The sequence below is a fragment of the Paramisgurnus dabryanus genome, chromosome 14, assembly GCF_030506205.2.
Source record: "Paramisgurnus dabryanus chromosome 14, PD_genome_1.1, whole genome shotgun sequence".
NCBI classification, from domain to species: Eukaryota; Metazoa; Chordata; class Actinopteri; order Cypriniformes; family Cobitidae; genus Paramisgurnus; species Paramisgurnus dabryanus.
Window position 1 is genome coordinate 16,295,642 of NC_133350.1, and position 27,035 is coordinate 16,322,676.

At 38.0% G+C, this 27,035-nt stretch overlaps 2 protein-coding genes across 4 annotated transcripts in view; both read right to left on the bottom strand.

Annotated features, from left to right (window-relative positions):
- Nucleotides 1-13: 13 nt before the first annotated feature.
- On the bottom strand, nt 14-10,957 carry phf20a (PHD finger protein 20, a). Of its 3 annotated transcripts, none has more exons than XM_065241279.1 (17): nt 10,827-10,957; nt 9,426-9,521; nt 9,157-9,328; nt 7,132-7,216; nt 6,967-7,043; nt 6,369-6,888; nt 6,143-6,205; nt 5,896-6,051; nt 5,764-5,811; nt 5,237-5,680; nt 2,596-2,691; nt 2,298-2,479; nt 1,459-1,558; nt 1,162-1,366; nt 681-1,053; nt 388-541; nt 14-307 (listed from the first exon to the last, which is right to left on the bottom strand). In XM_065241279.1, exons 2-17 carry the CDS (start codon nt 9,503-9,505, stop codon nt 165-167), a joined length of 2,898 nt encoding a protein of 965 aa, XP_065097351.1. In that variant the 5' UTR covers nt 9,506-9,521; nt 10,827-10,957; the 3' UTR covers nt 14-164. The 3 variants fall into 3 exon arrangements, with proteins under 3 accessions (XP_065097351.1, XP_065097350.1, XP_065097349.1); XM_065241278.1 differs by having other exon boundaries at nt 9,124-9,328; XM_065241277.1 differs by having other exon boundaries at nt 1,441-1,558; nt 9,124-9,328.
- Nucleotides 10,958-11,904: 947 nt separating this feature from the next.
- The window catches only part of arhgap46a (Rho GTPase activating protein 46a), a 37,755-nt gene continuing 22,624 nt past the window's right edge, over nt 11,905-27,035 (bottom strand). The window contains exons 3-10 of the mRNA XM_065241280.2: nt 22,638-23,937; nt 19,978-20,602; nt 18,720-18,809; nt 16,131-16,204; nt 15,825-16,024; nt 13,762-13,853; nt 12,646-12,815; nt 11,905-12,555 (exon numbers count right to left, since the gene is read on the bottom strand). Of these exons, the coding sequence (XP_065097352.1) occupies nt 12,361-12,555; nt 12,646-12,815; nt 13,762-13,853; nt 15,825-16,024; nt 16,131-16,204; nt 18,720-18,809; nt 19,978-20,602; nt 22,638-23,937 (2,746 nt within the window). The 3' untranslated portion in view covers nt 11,905-12,360. The remainder of the gene's footprint in view (nt 12,556-12,645; nt 12,816-13,761; nt 13,854-15,824; nt 16,025-16,130; nt 16,205-18,719; nt 18,810-19,977; nt 20,603-22,637; nt 23,938-27,035) is intronic.

A 27,035-nucleotide genomic window follows, 5' to 3' on the forward strand; every position in this document is an offset into this window, starting at 1 on the left:
ATGAACATTTCACAGCATTCTGGAAAGTATTTATTCCACACATACAATTGTCATCACTGACCGAGTTCAGTTTCACAATATTCAAATTGTTCTCTGTTTATACATTAGGGTCTTTAAGGTCTGAGGTAGTCCTGTGAAGATTGTTAAACATTCTCCTAGTGCCCTTACGTGGCGCAAACCACAGCAATCTGCTGTACTTTTCCCAGTTCATTCAGCAGCTCCTTAACGCTATGCTTCAGTTCAGGCAGACGATCCAAAGGTTCTGGTGGTTCCAACTCACCCGTGCAGTCCAGCCAGTTTTCAAGCACTGAAAATGGAAAATGCTTGTGAATTAACATTTTTTATTTAAATTATAAATCAAAACTTTCTATTCATCCTTTAACACACCATCAAGCTCCCTTTCGATGAAGTCCATCCTGTCTGTAACCTCTTCTTGTACAGCCTCGATATGATCCAGCAAATTGATCTTCCACTGCTGCTGCTGAGCTCCGCCCATATCCCCGCCTCCATCAGCAACCACCACATGCTCCTTTCCTGTTTCCTACAAAAAAAAGCATTAACATAAAACAGCAATGGTCAAAACATTTAATCTTGATAGCCCCTTGTCTGCATCTGATACTTTCATTTGACAGTAACATCTGTTAGTTAAAGAATACTAACTGATGGGATAGGAAGCTCACCTTGCTTTGGTTGGCCAGTTTATTACTAGAAGACTTAAAGAGTGCCGCCTGAATCTCTCCACTACAGTATTGTTCATTCTTCAACAGAGTCTTTGTGTTGTACAATCTGTCTTCCATTTCTGAGTCAACCCGGGTCTTTAGCACCAACCTTGGCTCCAATACCTGGTGCAATGCATGTGGCTTTTGGTAACAGTGCTCGCTGCTAATGTAGTTCTGAAAGGATGATGATATGAAATCTTTATGTAGACTGGCCTCTGGGGATGCTAATGGAGAAACTGGTTTTGAGTCTGAGACAGCAGTGCTTTTCATCCTAGATCTCCCAGACAGTTTCCATGGATTTTGCCACAACTTGAGGTCTGGATGAGCCTGGCTCCTTCAAGAAAATAAATAATCTATATTAGACAGAGGAATCTTAGGTCACTCTTGAAGTTATGAAGACGGTAGCATTTGATCAACAGTCAAAATACCACTTAACACTCACTGAAGGACGCTGATTTTTAGCTGTAGACCGTTGAGCACTTCCACCACATGCTGAATGTCCCCTAATAGCTGATGAGTGGCTGCGATCTTCTTGCCATTTTGATGGGAGTAATTCTCCAGGAAAGAAAGGCCGTACATATGGCCCGTGTTAAGCCAGTCTGTGTCATACCAGTACCGCAAACTCGACCTCTGACCTCTGATCAGTCCTGAATACACACAAGCAAAGAAATAAACTGAAACATATAGCAGGAAAATTAGAAATTACACAACCTAATGATACCTGTATGTGTCTGCCAACCTGGAGAATCACGGCAAATGAAGCAAGTGTACTGTTCTGGAACGTTCTCTTCAAGGAGTCCCATGCAGGTCCCGTGCTGCCAGTATAGACACTCTTCACACTGAGATAAAGAAATCTGAAGTAAAGGTCACTTCCAAACAGGAACATTTGGAAATTTTAGTGGCGTCTTTTACACTCTCAGATTAAGGTTTAAAAGCTGTCACTGGAATGGTACCCCTTAAAGGGACACTACACTTTTTTTCAAAATATGCTCATTTTCCAGCTCCCCTAGTGTTAAACATTTGATTTTTACCATTTTGGAATCCATTCAGCTGATATCTGAACTTGGCTGTACCACTTTTAGCATAGCTTAGCATAATCCATTGAATCTGATTAGACCATTAGCATTGCACTCAAAAATAACTAAAGAGTTTCGATATTTTTTCATATTTAAAACTTGACTCTTCTGTAGTTACATCGTTACTACTAAGGGAACTATTTTTGGCTGCTGCATAATATCATTGCGCCATATTTTTACAAAAGTGGAGTGTCCCTTTAAAAAGGTCCTAACATTTACCATTTTCCAACAGTTTATGTACGTTTGAGGTACTAATTTTGGTGCAAATGACAGTTAAATTTGACCTTATAATATAAAAAGAAGTCCACTGACGTGTCATGCATCAGATAGAGAATCTACATTTATGCATTTCCATCTAAAATGATAAGCTTTTATTCAAACTGACTTTTGCTCCGATTCAAGCTATACTTTTAATCAGTTTGTGTGTTGGAATTTAAACCCATGACCTTAACAATGCTAACACAGTGCTCTATTAAATGAGACAGAGTAACACAGTGCTCACTTGTAACATAAAGTCATTTTCCTCTTCCGCTTCACACACACAGCGGACATTATCCCGTCTTCCAGTAGTTGAGGCAACTGAGCTACAACTGAGAGGTGAGGGCATGATACCCAGGTCCACCCCTATTTCATCATCACTCCACCCACAGCTGTCAGAGGACCAATCAGAAATGCTATCCTCATCTAAAGGCAGATCAAAAAACATGATGTAAATGATGTGCATTTTAAAAACAGACATGGAAATATATATCACTCAAGCAATCTGTTTTTAAATGCAAATAATACAACTATTTTTTCACCTGATGTGGTCATTCTCATCTTTTTCTTTTTCTTCAACTTGATTTGCAGGAAATCTCTCGACTTCTCTTTAGGCCTGTCACATTCCTTCAGATTAGCTGAAAAACAATTGTGTGGAATGAGGAAATAACGGCAACATCCCACATGCTTTCTGTTTTGAGTAAATAGGTGAAATACAGCATGGCTTTAGTGATTAACAATAGTTAGTCATGTAATGGTCTCCATCTGGCCTTGACTTCTTCAGCCTACTATCCATCAGGGCACTGTGACAAGAGCTGTGACAGGAAAGAAATACTGGGCGCCTTGAAATGATTTACAGACAATTAATAGTCAACACATGGCCTTTCAGACATTTACATGCACAGAATAAGCGGATATCTATCAAAAATTATAGAAACCTGTTTACATGCATATCAATAAACCCAATAACTTTTTGGAGATTTGTCAGGTTTTTCGAAAGGCATTGACGTCATTGCCTACAATATGTCTAGTCATTCTGAAAGCTATACTGTTATATCACTTCTTAGGTCTGCAGAACCTGTAAATGTAGTTTATAATTTTGCTGGTTTCTCCCCCAACTGCATGAGTCGAGGCAGACCTTTATGTGTCATTTTGTGCTTACTTCCATTTACTCGCGGAGACATGTGCACATGAACAAAACTACGAGAAAGCCTGTTAAAGGAATAATTCACTCAAAAATGAAAAGTTCTTAGTTCTAATGAACACAAAGGAAGATATTTAAAGGGATGTTTGTAAGCAAACCGAACAGAAGCCCTATTGACATCCATAGTAAGAAAAATAATACTATCAATGGGGCTTCTGATCGGTTTAGTTACATACATTTCTCAAAAAGTCTTTCTTTGTGTTCATCAGAACAAAGAAATTTATACAGGTTTGTAAAAATATGAGAAAGGCGTAAATGATGAAAGAATTTTCATTTTTGGGTGAACTATCCCTTTAAGGCGTTTATCCGAAATAGGGGTATTGGGCAGAAATCCAATCGGATTTGCTTTAGCCCTTTATCACCTTTCCCTGAAAAAATAAACTGTTTTACATATCCTTGCATGTTATCAGCTTATTAAGCATAATTGCATGTAAACACACCCACTGTCTTATCTACGAACACTCATTTAAACTGTTTGGCAAATCAGACTGAATCATCCAAGTCTGAATCATGGACTGAATCAGTCAGACATCTGACTATACTGAATCTGGGTCAGATTGTTAAGCTTGATTGCTTAAAGGAAAACACCACCGTTTTTCAATATTTTGTATGTTCTTACCTCAACTTAGGCTTAAAGGAATATTCCATTTTCTTAAAAGAAAAATCCAGATATTTTACTCACCACCATGTCATCCAAAATGTTGATGTCTTTCTTTGTTCAGTCCAGAAGAAATTATGTTTTTTTGAGGAAAACATTGCAGGATTTTTACCATTTTAATGGACTTTAAGAGAGCCCAACATTTAACACTTAACTCAACACTTAACAGTTTTTCTCAACGGAGTTTCAAAGGTCTATAAACAATCCCAAACGAGGCATAAGGGTCTTATCTAGCAATACGATAATTTTTGACAAGAAAAATAAAAAAATGCTCTTTTAAACCACAACTTTTCGTCTAGTTCAAGTCCAGCGCGACCTAACGTAAATGCGTAGTGACGTAGGGAGGTCACGTGTTACATATATAAAACTCACATTTGCGGACCATTTGAAACAATAAACTGGCACAAAGACATTAATTTGTATCAGTTGACATACAACAACGTAGGAACGGTCCTCTTTCAAGACGCTTGTAAACACTGGGGCGGAGTTTCGCGTTCGTCCTCTGTGACCTCTTGACGTCATAACGTATTGCGTGGGGTCATCTGGCGCATCACAACCGGATTTAAACGAGAAGTTGTGCTTTAAAAGTGTATATTTGTTATTTTTATTGTCAAAAATGACAATCGTTTTGCTAGATAAGACCCTTATGCCTCGTTTGGGATTGTTTATAGTCCTTTGATACTCCGTTGAAAAAAACGTTAAGTGTTGAGTTAAGTATTAAATGTTGGGCTCTATTAAAGTCCATTAAAATGAGAAAAATCCTGCAATGTTTTCCTCAAAAAACTTCTCGACTGAACAAAGAAAGACATCAACATTTTGGATGACATGGTGGTGAGTAAATTATCTGGATTTTTCTTTTAAGAAAATGGACTAATCCTTTAATTAATACATACCTATCTTTTTTCAATGCATGCTTTTAATCTTTGTACAGCGCGTCGTGAATGTGTTAGCATTTAGCTTAGCCCTATTCATTTCTATGGCTCCAAACAGGGATAAATTTAGAAGCCACCAAACACTTCCATGTTTTCCCTATTTAAAGACTGTTACATGAGTAGTTACACGAGTAAGTATGGTGGCACTATGTTTGGAGCCATAGGAATGAGTGGGACGTGGCTAAATGCTTACACATTCAAGAACCGCTGTACAAAGATTAAAAGTGCACGCATTGAAAAAAGATAGGTATGTATTAATTCATCTAAGCTGAAGTAAGAACATAGCAAAATATTGAAAAACAGTGGTGTTTTCCTTTAACATTAAACCACAGGTTGGGTCATGGGGCCTGTATGTGAACATAAATAAAAATACTTTTGGGGTGCTTCACCTATTTCCACAAATCTTCTCTCTCTTTCTTTGTTTAAGCATCTCTGCTTCTTGCTGTCTAGTTTCTCTCTGGTCTTCTCCTTCAGTGACTGCTGGTAACTTTGTGCACTGACTGCAGGGGGAGCTGAAGAACGTCTCTTTACGGTCATCTGTGCACCAGCCTTATTGCACACACGCAGTGCAGACAACGCAATGCACTTTTTCTTGGAACCATCATGATTCACAAGTGCCGCCTGTTGACCGATGACATCGGTCTGATTGTCTCTATTCACTCCAAGATCCTCATCAATGGGACGATCATCTCCATGGTAATACTTCATATGATAGTGCAGGAGCTTAGCTTTCCGGAAGGACTTCATACAGCCAGGAGCACTGCATTTATATGGATTATGGTCCAAGTTGATTGAGAGTACTGGTGGTGGCTGGTTTCGAACAACTCTGTACACTGAAATGAAAGTATTTATGACATACTCATCATTGGTGATTTTAATCATTTGTGAATCTGAGTTTGGTTAGATCATTACTCACATGGCTCTCTGCTAAAGCGATTTGGGTTGTGAAATGCTTGCTTCCGAACTAGGATGAAAAAACACGGGTTTATTTAACATGACAATATCATGTATAATTTAAGAATATGAGATGTGGATGGTGGATTATCACCTGTAGGCTTGGAGGTTTCCGATTGCCACTGAGATGTGGGCATTGTGCCGTTGGACGGTTGTGTCAAAAGTAATGGTTCAGTCTCTGGTCCATGTCCTACAGCTGTGTTATCGTTTACCACAGGTGTGGACTTGCAATCATTAGGACAATTTTTGTCTGGAGGATGTATAGGAACAATGATGAATGTGTCATCTTTACTACCCACACTAACAACCACCATTTCATATTAGCAACAGAAAAGCCAAACCTGAATCCGTTTTGATTTTTTTGGAGGGACGGCTCCTTCTTCCCATCGATAATCTCCTCTTCCCTATAAAAAATACAATTCTTTCTTGTAGCCATTATGAGAATCACTAAGCAGTAAGCAAGCATAGTAAAACATTTAAGCAATTTCTGTAATATTAAAGATATTAATAGTACTGAATTAATGACACACATTACCCTGAATAAAGTAAGCTTAACTTTGTACTTACCTCGAACCCGCTGCCTCCGTGACTTTTTGCCATTAGGAAAACCTTTGACTTCCTTTTCTTTTTGTTTTGCCTGGACTTCTGCTTCCTCATTCCGGTTTCCCGTTACCATCCCCTCATTAAAATTAATGCACGAGTCAAACACCATACCATTGTCCTCTATTTTCACCACAGTCTCTTCATCTTTCTCCTCGTGCCCTAAATCCTTCTTTAGAAATGACTTACTGTAGTTGTGCTGCCCTATTTGCTCACAGACTCTCTCTCTTTCCACATTTTCCTCCTTGACACTCATATTTTCCACCACATGTTTCTCAGTCTTTTGGCCGGTGTTTCTGCTTTTCTTCTGGTCACCTTCATCTCCCTCCATATCTGAGACTTCGTCCTCCTCTTCCTCAGGAACACGGTCGGAGTGTTCTTCTGTTTCTTTAACACTGTCGGCTGCATTATCCTGTATTTTCTTGACATTTTCAGTTTTTTTCACCTGAGGCTTTGCTGCGTTTCTGTCAGGTAATTTCTTCCTTCTCTATTTAGAGAGGATGAAGAAATGAGTAAGCTGACAGGACAAATTATGACAAGAATAAAACTAAAATAGAAAATGAACCTCTATGATGAATGGTTTGACATGTATCCCTTTGACAGTCTGGATGACACCGTCATAAAACTTAACGGTATAGGAAGCTGTGGGACAATTTTAGAAACACATAAATAGTACATACATAACCATTAAAGAAGAATCTGTATTTATGTACATGAATGCATCAAGTACCGTCTTTATTGACAGTCAAGACTTTTGCTGGATAAAATCGACAATCAGACCAACTGGCAAGAACTTTGTCATTCACATGAAATCCCTGGAAATAAAAAAAATATGGATTTAACATCCTACAGCTGAGTATTGTAGAATAAACTAATAAACTTCATGCATAACAAAAAGCCAAACACATAACAAGTAGAGATGCAGCAATATATCTGCAAATGATCAGTATCGTTTTTTACACTTTTGGTTATCAGTGGAAGTTGAAAAACAGCCAATAGTCATGACCAATATATACTGTCAATCAAAAAAGAACAGGAAATGCGATGAATTTGAGTTCTGTGTATAGAAAATGTAAAGAAACAGCACTAGTTTAATGTTCAATATTAAAGGCAGGGTATCTGATTTGATCCAGAAACATTTTAGTTATGCTGGTTCTCCTCACATCCTGATTGCAATCACTATGTTAAGTTGTCTTGTGTATTTGTATAAATATATGTCATCTGTGAAAGGCATAGGACCAAAAAAATGTTCAACAAATCATTAAACTCGGACAGAATGCAATAATTAGACAATTTTTGCTCCTCTTCTGTAAACGTGTTTTGCATGCCACTGCACACCCTGTTCACACAGACATCATACGTCATCAGCGCGTTCACATGTGCTCACCTCCCGTCTGTAAACAGAGGGTGGAATGGCAAACTTTCCAGCTGAATTGACAATCTGCACCGGAATTTTTTTTAAAACAACAATGACAACCCGAATTAACATCGGTAACTTTACTGCTTTTCTATAAGATTGAAACAGCTGCGGGAGGCAAAGGGTCTGAAAGGGTCATTGCAGTGCTTCTTCTGGAAAGGTAGGTACGCAGTATGATTCTATTTTGATGGATTCAGATATTGTATTTTGATGAAACATTGTGTTGCTTATGTAGTTTGTGTACCTTTAGGAATTAGCATAACAATATTTAAAAATTTTGTTTTCAAAATTACAAGCAAACTACTACGTCTACACAACCGAAAAAGTGCTGTTTATTATTATTGTTTATGTTGGTTCTTTTGGTAATGTTATTCACTTTGTACTGCAATGTTTTCTCACTGGTGAATGAGAGATAAAATGTGAACGTCTGGTCTGTGCGTGTTCATGGGTTTTGGAGGAGGCGTGACTTTGAAATGCAATTTGAATGAGGAGTGGGATTGTGAATGCAAGTTTTGTTAATGAAAGTTAATATCGGTATCGGCAGATATCAGTATGAATAATCGGTAAATGTTTATATCGGTGCATCTTTAATAACAAGTGTACTAGTGTCCTTAAGTGGCATATTGCTTTAATTAAACATAATGGCTAACATAAATATGATAAACACTTAATACTATAAACAATTCCGATTTATCATCATAACTTGCACATTGAAGAGATATATGGTTAGCTATAGTTTCATTCATCATAGCTGATTTAATAAGAATTCATAACTCCTGGTTTTACACCAGTGTACAAAATGTACAGTGAATCATTACCAACTAGACTATAACTTGTTACAGAGTTAATAAAAAATTAGGGCTGTCAAAAGATTAATCGTGATTAATCACATCTAAAGTAAAAGTTTGTGTTTACATAACATATGTGTGTGTAATGTGTATAATTATTATGTATATATAAATACACACACATTCATGTGTATATTTAAGAAATATTTGCATTTATATACTGTATAAACATTTATATAATTTATATTATATAGAAATATAAATATTTTATATATAAATATAACCAATTTTTCTTAAATATATACATGACTGTGTGTGTTTTTATATATAAATATTAATTATACACACTACACACACATATGTTATGTAAACACAAACTTTTATTTTAGATGTGATTAATCACGATTAATCTTTTGACAGCCCTATAAAAAATAAAAACAATTGATGAGGCATCAGTTTCACATCATGGTCCATACGTGTGTGCAAATTTATCCTAGATTTATTTGCGTTCAAATACCGGCATTTTGGAAGGGCACAGTCTGTGACTCACAGGGATAAAACTGTCCTCCTGCAGACCCTGTCTCCTCAGCTGAACTCTCTCCATAGGTCTCAGATAGGGACTGGTCCAGTCAAACCATTCATCATAACGATGGCTCCACTGACGATAGTGAATTAAAACTTTCTCATCATCATAGTCAATCTTTTCAATGTTGGCAGCATACCTGAAAGCAAAAACACATTGATACCAAACTGAGAGAGAGATGAGAACAGAGAAAACATAGAGGAAAGGCTAAAGATCAAGTTTTGAAAGGCACTTGCCAGTTCTCAAGACTGTCCCGTGCTTCAAGTGCAGCGCCCACCACAAAAGTAATCCCTCGTCTGTTAGGAGGTGTTTTCATAATGTACAACTACCTCCTACAAAACAGGGAAATTGTATAGCAATGGGTAAAAAATAAATCATGACAGATTTGGCTAAAGAAGCAAAGATATTTTACTGTACATTTTTAGTGTTCACGTGGCCCGGCTGGCAACGTTTGATTCAAAATTTAAAGCCTAAATGCACTTTGAATAGTGTCAGCCAAACGTGTAAATGTAAATCTGCCTTGATGGACTCTTGAACCCCTATAGCATTTAATATATAAGAAACTGTAGGTGCAAAGAATCCAGGTCATGGCATTATGCCACAAAACACATTAGGTACAACAGACCTAATCACAAATAGCCTAGTTAACTAAGCCTATTTTTGCTAGGTAAGTTACGTTTCATGTAGCAGATTTAGAATTCAGTTAACATACTCTTAATCGTAGGGAAAAACCTTGAGCTATTATTTACAACGAGTTCCTTATAAAATAAATACTAGAATTGTAAAATGAAATAATGATATACATTTCAAACATCATTTAATTCCATTATTTCCCTCTAGCACATATGAGAGTTATCGTCCACGTGACTCTATTAGGGACCACCAACATGAAAATGGAAACAATAGGATTTTTTTATTTCGATACCTCATTCTTGTGCATTATTTTTAGTTCACCATGCTTTTGCCGGTTAACTTGTGCGTAAACTATACGTACAACCAAAAGACCACAGACTTGTCAATTTCACATAATGAAGAATAATTTTCACTAAGACACGCCTCGCTAGTGCCTTTGTTTATCGGTTAAGCTTTCTGATTTACGTTTCACCCTTAGCTCGCATACAGTTTTAAGACAACATATTTAGGGGGCTGACTGCTGTGACTGTTAAAGTACAAGTACAAACCCTTTCACAACCCGTGTGTTTCTGAAACAATGCATCAACTTCCTGACGGATTCACACCCTCCAAAACAACAAGCGTGGTCGACTTCACGAGGCGCTGCGAAGACTGTCGGTGAAAGTGTACTGAAAGACCGCGAGAGCTAATTAACAAGCATATAATAGGACAACTTTCCAGTCGTTCTCGCGGTACTTTGATGTCATCATACATTGCAGTCTGCGCAGCACTTTATGAACACGCCTAAAAAATGACAAGGATAATAATGGGCACTCCCACAAGTACAAGCTGTAAATCAAAACATGCATCTGTTAATGCTATGTTCCACCATGTATTTAATTTAGTTACAACACGAATTGTGTAAAAATAGACTATTTTGTAAAGCTGCATACATCAGGAGAACAAAGTCTCCACAATGCGAGCACATTTTGTATAATACTATAAATAGTATAAATAACAGTTACCTTGCAATAATGTTCGTCTCTTTTAACTACAAATGCGACGCGAGCATCTATTAAAGCCTCCCTTTTTCCTAACCACGTTGTGGTCGAGATGCGCGCACTTACCATTATCCAATGTGTTCGATGACTACCGGTATGAACAAGCGCTGCAACTGCGCATGCGTCGCGCCTACATAAAGCCCCTCGATGTCTGGTTTGTGAGGTACATTAATTAGCGATAATAAAATAATATTGTACGCAAGTAAATAACATAATTTATAATATCCACATTCGTAGACGCATATAATTTTTAAAACGTATATATAAGGGATCCATTTAAACTTAATTTGCCTCATAAAAAACAAAAACAAAGAGTTATAACTTTGGGAAAGTTTATTATACATATTCCTTAACACCCATTTCACAGAAATACACACAATCCAAAGTTTGTAGGGTGAATATTTCAATCAGAACAAAACTGTTTATCTTTTCTTTAATCTATTTGCCATAACTCACCACCAATTTCATTTTTGAAGCGATAGTAAAATAAGCATTATTTACAAGCTGTATTTACATAAAAAGTCAATGAAATCACAATGAATACATACATAAAGGGTACCAGTGTCTTTTCATTACACTGATTTAGTTTACATTTCCCCAGATTCTTTTTAAATGTAGTACATCGAATGCTTTTCATGAGCATCATACAATTAAATGTGTTTTATTCAATGACATTTCCACACTTAGCTATAATTCATTAACAAACCTTTTCAGAAGTAGTATATCATAAAGTTAATTACCTATAAATTACCTTCCTGCTCAGGACATAACAGTTTTTTCACAGCTTTAAAAATGTAATAAAAAACTAAAAGATTAAAATAGTAAACTTTTACTGCTTAAAATACTGTTTGTTATTTCATATGAACTATGTATTGTCAGACACCCTCCTAAAAAACTATATTTAAAGCTTTTAGATTATTTGTAATCAGAATTTTACCACACTTAGAACATATACAGCTTTCATATATATTCATATACACAACTTATCATCTTTTCTTTAAAATCCACAGATAAACACAGAAACACTATTTACTGCAAAACGTTTTTTTTTTTTAGATCCTGTCAGTATGATTTACTGTACATAACAAACAAACAGAGTTTTCACAAAGCAACATATCTATGCAGGCTACTTGAACTTAAAACCTTGCAATGCACTCATACTGCATTATAATCATTACCATAACCATTCACAATTATCAGAAAACTGTGACTATTTCATGCAATTCTTGAACATGCACAGCATTTAACATTGCACATGATAAAGTCTGAACATCTTGCCATGTTGGTATAAGGAAAATGTTTACTTCAATAGTCTACACCACTGGGGTAGACAGAACAAAGTTCACTTTTAAACAGTCTTTCAAATTTCGAACGCATTTTCACAAAGTATCATCTTCAACAGGGTACTTTTGTCCTTGACACCCATTTTGTGACTCTCCCTGTTGTATGGTTATGTATCATGTATTGCCACTCAAGAGTTATAAGCATTAAAGAATTTTTAAACAATGCCCTCTATAAAGCTTGTGTCCAGATGTACGATGAGCATTCGCAGGAAAGACATCTCCTTGCGTGTGTTCTCGAAAATGACACGAGGATCATCTGACTGGCACCGAAGGCAATTGGGAGCCATTACCATTGCAAGGTTGTTTACATCCATTTTTGTGACTGCAACATTTGTAGGCTGGGCAAATACCTAAGGAAGATTTAGGATAAATGTCAGAGCGGTGCAAAGAGTAATAATGGAATTTTACAGCAGAATAAAGTGATGTTTGTTGCTGACTACCTGCAGGAAGTTAATAAAGTAGCACAGCACCAGGCGATTGAGCTCAGGCAGAGACTGCACTACGCTGATGGCTGCCACAGGATCATCATAGTTACTGACGCACTCCTTGTAGAAGCTCATAGGGATAAGAGGCTCTTCCAGCTCACGGTACCACAGTTTCATCAGAGAGGCTGAAAAACATTAGTATAGACGTTAAATACAGAAAGGTATTACATTGAATTGGCTGTTAAAATTGGCTTTGGGTATATGTGACCCTGGACCACAAAACCAGTCAAAAGAGTCATTGATGCATAGTAGTATAGGTCAATATTTGGCCGACATACAACTATATGAAAATCTGAGGGTGCAAAAAATCTAAATATTGAGAAAATCGCCTTTAAAGTTGTCCAAATGATGTCCTTAGCAACTGCATCCACTCACAAAAATAAAGTTTTGATATAGTTACGTGAGAAAATGTACCAAATATTTTCATGGACCATGACCTTTAGTTAAAGGAAAACACCACATTTTTTTTATATTTTACTATGTTCTTTCCTCAACTTAGACAAATTAATACATCCCTATCTTTTTTCAATGCGTACACTTAATCTTTGTACAGCGCGTCATGAATGTGTTAGCATTTAGCCTAGCCGCATTCATTCCTTAGGATCCAAACAGGATCATTTTTATCCGCTTAAAACAGCACCACGTTTTATTTTGTGCCACCATACTTATTCGCGTAACTACTCATGTAACAGTCTTTAAATAGGAAAAACATGGAAGTGTTTGGCAGCTTTTAAATTCATCCCTGTTTGGATCCTAAGGAATGAATGGGGCTAGGCTAAATGCTAACACATTCATGAAGCACTGAACAAAGATTAAGTGGACGCATTAAAAAAGATAGATATGTATTAATTTGTCTAAGTTAAGGTAAGAACATAGTAAAATATTGAAAAATGATGGTGTTTTCCTTTAATATCCTATTGATTTTTGACACAAGAAAACTCTATAATGTTGACCCATACATTGTATTTTTAGCTATTGCTACAAATATCACTGTAAAACTTAAGACTGTTTTTTAGTCCAGGGTTACATACAATGTTCTTAACACAGAAATACATGAGGAAAGTTACTCACCAGGTACATTAGGATCTGATAAATTTTCAGGGATCCTCCACTGATCCACCTGAAGCTTCAATGCATTAACTTCATCGATGTCACCAGGCACCCTGCAGGAGAAGGTGGTGTTGTTACACTTAAAAACCACTAGAGGGAGCCAGCACATCATCATTATGCATCCACTGTGACGACAACACGGGCAAAGATTGAGTTTAAAGGAACTTTATCCAGAAATAAATACAGTCTTGTTCTAAATAATAGCAGTACAATGTGACTAACCAGAATAATCAAGGTTTTTAGTATATTTTTTATTGCTACGTGGCAAACAAGTTACCAGTAGGTTCAGTAGATTCTCAGAAAACAAATAAGACCCAGCATTCATGATATGCACGCTCTTAAGGCTGTGCAATTGGGCAATTAGTTGAAAGGGGTGTGTTCAAAAAAATAGCAGTGTCTACCTTTGACTGTACAAACTCAAAACTAATTTGAACAAACTTTTTTTTCTGGGATTTAGCAATCCTGTGAATCACTAAACTAATATTTAGTTGTATGACCACTGTTTTTTCAACCAACTTGTGGCACCTCTCAGCTGTTATTCCACTCCATGATTCTTTAACAATTCATTCACATTTCTTGGTTTTGCTTCAGAAACAGCATTTTTGATATCACCCCACAAGTTCTCAATTGGATTAAGGTCTGGAGATTGGGCTGGCCACTCCATAACATTAATTTTGTCGGTTTGGAACCAAGAATTTGCCCGTTTACTAGTGTGTTTTGGGTCATTGTCTTGTTGAAACAACCATTTCAAGGGCATGTCCTCTTCAGCATAGGGCAACATGACCTCTTCAAGTATTTTAACATATGCAAACTGATCCATGATCCCTGGTATGCGATAAATAGGCCCAACACCATAGTAGGAGAAACATGCCCATATCATGCTCCATGCTTCACTGTGTACTGTGGCTTGAATTCAGAGTTTGGGGGTCGTCTCACAAACTGCCTGTGGCCCTTGGACCCAAAAAGAACAATTTTACTCTCATCAGTCCACAAAATGTTCCTCCATTTCTCTTTAGGCCAGTTGATGTGTTCTTTGGCAAATTGTAACCTCTTCTTCACATGCCTTTTTTTTACAGAGGGACTTTGCGGGGGATTCTTGAAAATAGATTAGCTTCACACAGACGTCTTCTAACTGTCACAGTACTTACAGGTAACTCCAGACTGTCTTTGATCATCCTGGAGGTGATCATTGGCTGAGCCTTTGCCATTCTGGTTATTCTTCTATCCATTTTGATGGTTGTCTTCCGTTTTCTTCCACGTCTCTCTGGTTTTGCTCTCCATTTTAAGGCATTGGAGATCATTTTAGCTGAACAGCCTATCATTTTTTGCACCTCTTTATAGGTTTTCCCCTCTCCAATCAACTTTTTAATCAAAGTACGCTGTTCTTCTGAACAATGTCTTGAACGACCCATTTTCCTCAGCTTTTAAATGCATGTTCAACAAGTGTTGGCTTCATTCTTAAATAGGGGCCACCTGATTCACACCTGTTTCTTCACAAAATTGATGACCTCAGTGATTGAATGCCACACTGCTATTTTTTTGAACACACCCCTTTCAACTTATTCAACTAATTGCCCAATTGCACAGCCTTAAGAGCGTGCATATCATGAATGCTGGGTCTCATTTGTTTTCTGAGAATCTACTGAACCTACTGGTAACTTGTTTGCCACGTAGCAATAAAAAAATATACTAAAAACCTTGATTATTCTGGTTAGTCACATTGTACTGCTATTATTTTGAACAAGACTGTATATGCTTTCCTTTTCAAAACTTGAAAAGTTACCATTTACTGAAACTGCTGATAAGATAAGATCAACTAGTGAAATTTTTCAAAATCTTTCCACTTGTGTTGTTGGGGGAAATAAGGGCATGAGGGTAAGTAAACAATGTAAGACTTAAAAAATAAAAAACAGAAACAAATGTACCTCTCTCTATACAACCCATTATGCATCCAAAATGTGAAATGTACCTCCCCATTGATAAATATACTTTACATAACTGTCAGAAAGCTGATCTAGTCTTACCTGAATATCCCCTCGGTCTGTGCTCCGCCCAAAGCCAGCACATACTGAGACAGCTGCACTTGCACCCAAGGCAATTTCCTGTCTGGGAAGAGTTCACTCTGTCGCTCCATAACTTCCTCTAGGGAGCTGCCAAACAGAGACGGGGTGATGATTGCACGCCGACTGTGATCCACCTCTTCAATGGTTGGTTTACGGAGACCCTGTGAAAAAAACAGAGACATCCCTTACAATCCCTTACAATTCAAATAAAATGGCTTCATGCTCAGGTAATCTAATATGCATCTTTATGTCCCCATAAAAACGTACCTTTTTCCCTCCGGTAACCGCCACTTTCTGGAGCTTGCGGTAGCAGTACTTTGCATATGTGCTGACGGGGAGCCCTACAGGCAAGGAGACAAGACAATAAGGAGTTAGCCATATCTTAACTAATCCTAGACACAATACCTGCACAGTATAACTAGTGACAGTTGTACAATGCATGCATCAAAACCTGTTTTACCAGAGTCTTTCCACAGCAGTTGTTATTGTATCACTGACACTGATCATAAGATCATAGTGGCACGTGGTGAGTAACAACGAATAAAATACAGCAGATTTAGTTCAGTCAAAAGCATGGAGGAGGGCATTCAGCCTACACATTCTGACTACAACCAAGAAGCAAAAACCAGACAGGTTTTCTACTACGCCGCACTTCATGAATGCCCTGTCCTATCCTTCTGTTATGTAAGAAGGATATTAGGACTAGAACAAGCGGATGCTGCTATAAAAATGTTCCAGTACTTCCAGTGCTCCAGTAATAAATAACGTTCCCAGATACTGTCCCGTGAAGACCCAGATAGTGCTTGATGTCAGATTCCGAAACGAACTCCAGGCTTGAGGAGTCATTTCAATGGAATTTATTGTGTTGAATTTATAGCACTCTTTGTTGTCAGCATTGTAGAGTCATTACACTTCTCTATGGGAATCTCCTGCTTTTACTCTTAAAACCGAGCACAGGAGAGCTTCAAACTCCAAAGTAAAATCCATAGGGGGCATTTCGATTACCTTCACCGCAAGCTTTGTAAATCTTAAATAAGGAAGCCAGATGGCAAAAACTTTTTGTGGCAATAAAAACACCTTTTCTAGAATGCACCCCAAACCTAACACCATTCAGATTTATGGCAAACAGGTGACAAACGTGTATGTAGATACAACTTCCTGTTAAAGGATTAGTTCATTTTAAAAACAAAAAATTCTGATAATTTACTCACCACCATGTCATCCAAAATGTTGATGTCTTTCTTTGTTCAGTTGCGACCTCACATAATTGCGTAATGACGTCGAAAGGTCACGTGTTACATATATGAAACGCACATTTGCGGACCATTTTAAACAGTAAACTGACACAAAGTTGGCATACATCATCTGTGACCTCTTGACGTGATGAGGTATTACGGACTGGAGGAAGATGTGGTTTAAAAGTACATATTTTTATTTTTATTACCAAAAATGACAATCGTTTCGCTAGATAAGACCCTTATGCCTCATTTGAGATCGTTTGGAGTCCTTTGAAACTGCAATTTTAAACTGCATGAAAACTATTAAGTGTTGGGGTCCATTAAAGTCCATTAAAATGAGAAACATCCTGGAATGTTTTCCTCAAAAAACAATTTCTTCTCGACTGAACAAAGAAAGACATCAACATTTTGGATGACATGGTGGTGAGTAAATTATCTGGATTTTTTTAAGAAAATGGACTAATCCTTTAATCTCTCAGCTCCAGACTGCAATTAGGTCTGATCAGACGTACAGTAATAAATTTGCTCTTGGTCCCTGTGAAAACAGTTCCCCCTCCCCTAAATAGCCGATTTACTAGACAAACACATACTGTACCACCATTCATACAGAAACCGATCTTAATCTCATATTTTTGATCTTCATGCATGACTGACTAAGTGCTGGTGGTCTAGCGGTGTAACCACAGCTTGCTCTCATAAATGAAAGGCAACAAAGAGAAAGGAAGCCAGAGGAAACAACAACCACCTCATTTCATACGGCCACAAATGAGACCACACAGATATTTGTAGTGACTCCCTATATGTCAGCGAGATGAGTAAACTCCTGTTTTAGAGAGACCCATCATTTTACAAGTCCTCAGTGAAAGCTTAGCAGAGTATTTTTCAGACTCAACTTAACTACAAGAGGTCAAACTGCTCCTCTGAACATCTGCCCTACTGATCTAACTTTACCGAATGACTAACAGCCTTCACGAGACCTGGCAAACATATGAGCCATATCCTGCTCCTTTAAGAGGCAAGTGGCTGGTGCTCATCTAATGGGCCTGTGAGTAGCTCAGCAGTATTTACTATGAGTCAGTAGCATGCCATGCCTGCAGGCTCATGCTGTGGGCAGTGAGACTCGATGTACTGTAAGGGATCCTCATTGTGGTCTCTGTCAAGGGCATGTGGGAGCAGCAATCTGATGATATCATTAGGACAAATCATTATGGTAATAGTAACAAGGTCAAAGTACCACAATGTGGGGACGTTGTCATTTACTGATAAGCGACACGTGATGTGTAGTGGCCAGAAGGGCTGATTAACAATGGCTTTATTGACTTTGAATGCAGTGGGATGTAGTCACTAATGAATAGCACCCAATATCTTTCTACACGAGAGTAACATGCGATTACTTAAAAAAAATCGAGCAGTGTATTTCATACTGGTACAGTAAATGTCCAGTTAATCCATAACATATTCCCGTGTTTTGGAAGCCCTTCAAATGTGTTTTAAATGACCTCAAACATCTGAAAAAAGTCGGTGTGAATAAAACGAAACAGAAGTTTGTGATATGGGATAAATCTGACGTTCAGGAAATAAGGGCTATAAAAGAAACGTTTAGGAAGAGCAAAGTTACCATCTGCATCCTCTGTGTTTTGTTTTCTCTTCTTCCTAGACTTTGAGTTCTTCTTCTTAATATCTTGCTGGTCCAGTATGAACTGTGTTACTGTTATGGAGACAAAAAATAAAAAATATTAAATATTAAAATGTACCCCTAAATAAAAAAAATACATATTCTATACATTAATTTATGGGTGATTCTCGTGAAATTAAACTTATGAGGTGTCATGACACATTTTGATAAAAAAAGTAAATGTAAAGTAAGAATATCAAAATAAGAAGCATACAGTTACAAACATCTCTTCATGTACTATTTTGCACATGATTTCAAATGACATCATACAAACCAACTTTGTTGTTTTTTTAACATTAAAAGAAAGAAATTTCATTACCGCAATGTGTCCACGACTGGATTTGGGTTCTTTGACATGGAAATATTTATTAAAAAAATCTAAAAATAAAAAGCTTCAGTGCATGTTATACTATAAACATTTACAGTAAAGAAACATGTGGTATTTGGTGACCATTGGTAAATGTAGAGACAATAATAAGGAATATAAATGTGTCCAAGACCAGTTTTCTCATCCTACGCAACAATTTTCAATCATTGTTTAAGCCCTCAAGGAACTAACATTTTCAAAAAAAAAAAAGGGACATAATTGACCGTGACACTCAAGATGGCTACCAGGTAAGCAGTTCTTATTTTTTCTCTCCAGATAAAAGTAAAAATTTTGTTTGTCATAGTACCTAGACAACTTTTTAGTTCTCATTACCGAAACATGAGTTTGTAAATGCATATATTTAATGTAATATCATGTTGCGGTAATGATCATTTTTGATAATGATAATCTAAAAAATGTAAATAATTCTATAGGAAATATTTTTTAAATCCTCTAAAAATAATATTTATAGTAAGTTCAGACCTTAAACTTATATGTGCAAAATAAAGGGCTTTTTAAATATTCTGATGCTGGACACCTTCTAAATCTGGATTTCGTGAGAATCACCCTTATATAGTAATTTATTTGTGATTAACTGTTTTCTACAAAGATTCATCTTACATAATGTAAAGAGCATTCAGTGAAAATATAACCGTGATGTCTTTAATACCGACTGAGGCCAGGTCAAGTATTGAAATTATGTAAAATGAAACTTTGATGTTCCAAATCTCATAATTACATTAGGGTCAATAATCAATATTACATGCATAATTTATTTATGTAACAGGATAATGTACAATAAGCAAGATTACAGTGGTGTAACAACAAACTCACTTTTCTTGTCATTAATTGGCTCCATATGGCGCTGAATGTAGCCTTCCAGGTAGCAGCAGAACTTTGGTGAAGGAGCGAAGAAAGCAAGGCATACAGCCATAAGCTCCCAGCCTGCTGCCAGGCTGCGTGGACTGGTGTTGCCTGTGGTCTGTCTCACAAGCTGAACGTAGAGCTCATCCCTCAGGCCTTGCATGCCCCAGCACTTAGTGACAATGAGAAGAGCTGCATGGCGTCTGTCCAGGCGTGAGGGCCGGTCTCCCATATATGCCTGGACATGTTTGAACATCTCACAGGCTTCCTTGCGCACCGTGCGGTCGTTGGTCATCAGCATGGGCTTTTTAATGGAGCCGCGGTTCCAGGATAGCATGTTGGCGATGGAGACTCGCCGACGAAACAGGCCCTGAGTATGCATGTTTAGGTGCTTGCTGGCCCAGTCTTCGATGTTGGCATCGGGGGGTGGGGGCTGACGGAGTGTGGCGTAGGAAATCTGGTGACCTCCACCATCACGGCCCTGCAGGTTGGTATTACTGGCGACATGGCGGTGAGGGCCAAGTGAACCTGTTTGGCTTTCCATCATGCCTTTATTTCTGATATCCAACTGAACCTTAGGATCAAGAGTTCCTGCCTATACAGGAGAAACAAAAAGTGCAGACACAGGGTGAGAAAGCCTTCCTTAAAGCAGTTATTTCTCCACAGAGTGTGCTAAACTGACTCTGACTGAACTTTACTGTCTCTGTCCCTCTGAATTTATTGCAGGGTTGGCACATTGCTAAATACCAAAGAATTTTCTTTTCTATAACAAGTGACCGATCTTCCAACAGTAAAATTCTTTCTCCTTTCATCTCTCTGAAAATTATAGTACAAATCATGCAATGGCCTCATTTCGATCCCTGGAGGAATTGTGGCCTGTAAGAAGGTCCCTAATGCCGTCATTGCCTCTCTTGCTGTACTAAAAGTTGTATTCCTGTTACAAAAACCACATACAACTTGTGTGCAACTTTTATAGGACACTTTAGGCCAACGTGATGTGTCATTAAGGACAACTATAGTGCTTGTTAGGAATATTGTTTATGATTTTAATAAGAAATAATATTTAATAGCAAAAAAAAACTTCTGAATGTTGAATCCATGTTCAATGAAAATGATTTGATGATGCAGCAATAAACTAGCTAAATACTGAATTTCCATGACCTATGTCCAGGATGCCGTGTGCCTGGATAATGTAGTATACACCTTTAGTTTATAAAAATGTAGCTTAAATACCTGAAATGTGAAACGAAGCCAGTAGACGGCTATTAAGATTATAGTCTCACTTGAAATCATTGGAGCCCTGGACCCAGAAACGGCATTCTTTACGTCACAACAACTTAACAAGCGGATTACATTTTGATAAATGGAAAGTCATATTTAAAGCGACAAAAAAATCCTGATATTCCATGACTTGGACAAAAAAATTAAAAAATCACAGACTTTCAATGTCTGGAATAGACCTTTTAAAATCCCACAATATTCCAGAAATTCCATGACCCATGGGAACCTTGGATAAATATCGGAATTGTCCAATAATTGTTTGTTAGAGAATGCAAAACTTAAAATTATTAAATTTTATTTTTACAGTGAATTCCTCTAAAGTCTCTTATCAATGGTTTTGGGAAGCATTGCGTAGAAATGCTAGTGTGGTGAAATGACTTATACACCAGGGATTGAGGTGACCTATGATGTCATCAGCTTATGGAACAATCCCCAGCAGGTTTCAAACCCCTATCTGCTAAACTATAGACATTCAATTGGTTAATACAGTCACCACACCTTTCTAGGGACCAACTGTCCCATCTGTGTCAGAGATGGGACCATATGGGCCACAGTAGCCATCCTTCCTGCCCAATAGGCATTTTGTTTTGCTGTTATGCCACGTTTTGGCATTTTACCCACTACCTTGGCAGGCCACTGCTAAATTTGTATGAGAGGAGTGCAGGAGGGCAGGGGTGGGTGCAACAGGAGCAGTTTAGATTTAAGTTTAAGTATCATACGCCTGCCACAATCAGCATCCAAAGTAATTGCTCTGTGTTTCAAGAACTGATTTGAGAAGTACCGTTTTATGGGCGCCTGGCTGTTAAACAATGCAGATGAAGTTCATCAGTTAGGGAGGGCAGATTACAGCTTTGCTATGGGTCAGAGTGGCAGTTACGGTTTCTTTGAATAAAATTATTGCCCTTGTAAAGAATCATGTGCAGCTGGGGAATAGGCTCTAACTTGCCTGGCTGCAAAGTCGAGGAGAAAGATGTTGTTCCTCAGCACGTTGCCTCATTCCCATTTAAATTTCAGACTGAAATAACTACATAACTTTAGTTATTTTACATCGCTGTTTGTTGTAATGGGTGATGGAGGGTGTGCACAATAATCTGGATCTAATAAAGACCATGGAAAAATCAGACGCGCATAAAAAACCTCAAACAAAACAAAGCACTCTCCCAAAAGTCCCCCCATGGAGATTAAACAAATACGATGTCTGGCTTTTAATGATGCTGAAACTCAAGGCCTGTTGAAAAACAGACTGTGGCAGAAGTTCATACGCAGACTGCCAATCTCTACAAAATGACAAGTTAAACGGACAATGAGCAGCTAATCTTATAATAATTGTCAAGATTTTTATGTAGTACCTGTGAGGGGGGTCCAGCAATCTCGGGAGACGACAAAGCAATGCATTTCTCCAGAGTGTCAACTTTTTCATAAGTCCGCTTTTGTCTTCCTTGAATCTCCAGTGGTGTGAAGGCCACATTAGGGTGGATACCCATCCTGCTTAGTGACCTGCTAGAAGATGCGATATCCTCCCTGGATGAGCACCGACCCACACTGTGTGTGCGCTGTGTAGAGAAGCCCTCCGACATATCAGAATCCAGACAAGCTTTGGTCTCCCGCATCGTGTTCGAGCGACTTACCACCTCCCTCATCTCTTCCATCAGACGTTCATTTAGGGCTGTGAGTTCCCCAGTGCTACCCACAGACCCGGGTCGGGCCCCGGCACCCATCCTCCTTCTGCTTTTTCTCCGTAGGCTGGGAGACGGACCGGTTGAGTAACCAGAGTCTTGGTAGCTAACATTGGGAGGTGGTGGTGTGGAATAGTCCTGAGATCCATGGCTGCCTTGCCTGCTGTGATGTACCTCCATAGCTCGGAGTACACTTGCTTCTAAAATCCTCAAAGACTGCTTCTTCTCTAGGCTAACAATTCCCCTTGTTGGTAGAACTAGAGATTCAGGTGCAGAAGTTGGAGAGGGACTTGGAGAGGGGACTGGTGAGGCAGAAAGGTGTCCTTGTTTGGGGTCTACATTCACCATGTGCTTGATACACTCCAGACCTGCTGGACTATAGTCAGAGGGGTTCCTCCTGTGTCTGGAGCCTGTATAAGACTGACCTGGGTGCTGGAGGAGTTTTATCTTCTGAAGGCTGTGATTGTGTCTGGATGTGCCGTTCTGTAAGTGAGCACCTTCTACCTCCATATCTACGGGAGGTTCATCATAAATAGGGCAATCTGATACAGGATCATCATAGAGACGTGCAGTTGCTCCGTATTGTGGAGATACTGGCCTTGGTGAGCTGGGCTGTGCAGATGCTGGATGTGAGGTAGAGTCACCTGAGGTCACCAGGCAGAAGCTGCCATTGCTTGCCTTTCTTAAATGGTGGGCCTGCCTTGTGTCCACAGCTATTTTCCCTCCTGGTGTGGTCTTGTATGCCTGCTGTGATAACATGTGGTCTGAAACAGATTTGACACTGCCGGAATTGAGCGTGCTGGAACTATGATCATTAGATTTGCTTTGTGGGTTGTGCTGTGGGAGGTGAAGGGAAGTCGCTGGACTGTTTCCTCTTCCCTGGCTTCTGCCTATGCTGCTGACCTTCACTAACATGGCGGCTTTAGATCCAGGAGGGGGCTGCCACCGCTGAGATGGGTCTTTTGGTTCTTCCCTGTTGTGAAACAATAAGAGAAATGCATAAACCCATGTGTATTAGAAAGTCAAGCAAAAGTAACAAAGGACATATGATGAGCTCAGATGCAAAACCATCTTAATGCAGCTGACATTTTTGTAATTTAGCTGTTTTTATCAGACTCTTAATGGATTCTGCCAGGATTAGGCAGATTTAAGCATATATATATATATATATATATATATATATATATATATATATATATATATATATATATTAAACTCCTAACTCTAAAACCTTGCAAGACAAAGCAAAGAAACATAAACTGACAGCTCTAGAAACAGTAAAAGCCCCATTGTTAAAAAGAACCCAAGAAGCCAAAACCAATCATTTTTATGACTGCTTTTACAAGCCCAACACAGCAATCTTTACGGTTTTCTCTATCATTCACACAATTTTGTGTGATTTAGACAAACTATATAAAATGTATATTTAAACTACCATAATGTCATTGTCAGGAAAACAAACCCATGATTGTTTAACTGAAATAGATTTTAAAACACTACAATGCTTAGGTTAAAAACAGCTTGGTGGTGAAAATAAAACACAGTTCCTTGAATTGTTCTTCACTTGGTCTACACCATGTTATTGTCACTAAACCGATCAACTGATATTTGTAAACCCGGCAATTTCAAGATTTACAGTATTCTTAAGATTGACTTATACTGTGTAAAAACCTACACCATAGCATCTATGCCGTGGGCTACATCAGCCGTTCATAATGAAACAACTAAAGGTTTTGATTTGTTAACATTGGGCTAAATATTACTTTATTCAAGCATTATTGTAGTCACAGCATTTTAAAACTTAATACAACTACTCATGCCCATAATAACCCTGGTTTCTCTACCCAAAATGTAAATTTAATTTATTCTCTATAAAATCATACATATCATAGAACAGATCATAGAAAAAAATAGTCATAAGGGAAAAAAGTCAGATTCCTATTTAAACTGAATGAAATTCTAAATGCAAATTTTAAGTTAAAAAAATAATAATTTTAAAGCAATGTAGTGAACGCTCAACTTACTGATATTGTGTGAGATGATATCTGTCCTGTTCTAACAAAACTTGAAGAGTGATAGCTAGGCTTTCTCTTATGCTTTAAGTATCCAATCAGATACCACAAAACGTGACCAAATTGAAACCACCTAGAACTCCCCATATAAAACGAAAGTAAGAATGCTCATATGATTGCATGCCGGGGAATTCTACTGAATCACCTCTCAAACTAAATCTCTTATCTGGTCACGCTTCCTCTTTCAAATTTTACAAACAAAACACAGATCCTCCATACACAAGCTCAGAAAGAAAAAACAAACAGAGGATCTGTACGAAACCACTTCTTTAAAACTATTTTACTATTCAACTATTACAATGACTATGACAATCATCTGTCACATTTTGAAACGATGCCCAAAGAAAAATGGACCATATTAAAAGCATTTCCTCTTCTATTTGATGAGGCTTGTTCTTCCATCTGAGCTGTTCCCTCTTCCTTTCAGGCGAAACATTTCTTGAACATGTGAAGAAAAACAACCGTTGGTAATGCTAGACAGGTACAGCATGTAGGAAGACTGGAAGTCAGCCATCTGGCTGAACCCCAAGGCCATTGTAAAGACTTGTCAGACGTGACAACACAACAATCAACAATGTTCAAAGTCTAACACCGATAGGGTAGTTGACACTTGAATCGCACAGCGTGAAAGTGTGGGCCACTTAAAACTCAAATAGTGCTGGTTTTCTCAGGATGGTGACATAGGGACACAGCTGAATAAGTGTTGTCCTTAAAATAGGAGATTGTAAACAAGTGGCTGCCCTTTCCTTTGAAATTCAGCAGACTTCTGTGTCTGACATAACATCCTCAAAATTTCTGTCTTACACAAGGACACACTTGGGGAAAGCAATATTAAAGACTGTAACGTAGATAAACTCTATAATGTAGATAACAGTCTCCAACATTTCACACTGAACATCCAGGAGAAAGGTTTACATAAGATCCAATGTGATGAGAGATCAGCGCAGTTATTTGATGTGTTCTGGCAGTGTGAGCAAGCAGGGAGCTCAATTTCCTGTCAAGATGAATGACTGTTAAAGAGTTTAAAGAACAATCTACACTGTACAAATAATACAGATTGACACATTCCTTAAAAAGGCCAACAATAATTTATTATAGAGCATGTTTATAACGAATGAAGGTAGCAACCAGAACCCTATTCCTGGGTCCTGCGGCAAGAAGGCCTGCTTAATGCAATTTTACACTACTGAGTGAAGAAATATAAGTGTTAAAATTAGAGTGTGAAAGAGTGCCATTAGTTAGTCATGGGAGGTTGCCTTGGTTTGAATTAAAAACAACCTCTGCATTCCTTCCACTGGTAACTCAGTAGTGCCGGGGTTGTTTAAAAAAGGGGGACAATGCATTCCTGTGTTAGCGTCATGGCAATAGTTCTCTTACCATGACGTCCCATAATAAGATCTTTGTGGAGGGGGGTTTGCTAGCAACTAGACTGAGTCAATAAAAGTAGACAATCACAAGGACAATCTATCATATAAGAAAATAGCTTTATTAAACATTCTATGATCGTAATTTGGCATCCTTGTGTAGCATGTTTATGAACTATATTAACTTGAGCTAATTTAGACTATTTAGATATGACTGAAGCCTGAAGTATAGTTGTAAACTGATTTGCCACCAAACACCACAAGCAGAAGATTGCACTCATGAAGGTTGGCAGATGCTCTGCATTTATGCTGATAAGGTTTTAAAGGTCACGTCCTTTCTTTAAACCCTAGTTAGTGTGTAATGTTGCTGTTAGAGCATAAATAATACCTGTAAAATGATAAAGCTCAAAGTTCATTGCCAGGCGATATATTTTCTTTAACAGAATTCCCCTTTCAAAGTCTAAAGCGAATGACCGGTTTGGACTACAGCGCTCTACTTCCTGCTTTAATGACGTCAGTAGAACAGTTTTTTGACAAAACTCCGCCCACAGAAATACGTCAGTCACCATAGATATATACACTAGATGTCGCCTTGGGGTTCTAAGCATGCATCAAAACCGTCGCCATCTTGGAAC

Bases quoted from the DNA above. Each gene is read 5' to 3' on its own strand.
- phf20a (XM_065241277.1), bottom strand. From the start codon at position 9,505: ATGAAAACACCTCCTAACAGACGAGGGATTACTTTTGTGGTGGGCGCT. The intron at 9,329-9,425 runs GCAAGTGCCTTT...TTTTGCTTTCAG, and splicing joins CGGGACAGTCTTGAGAACTG to GTATGCTGCCAACATTGAAA. The intron at 2,692-5,236 runs GTGAAGCACCCC...ATTGTTTTTCAG, and splicing joins GAGAAGATTTGTGGAAATAG to CTAATCTGAAGGAATGTGAC.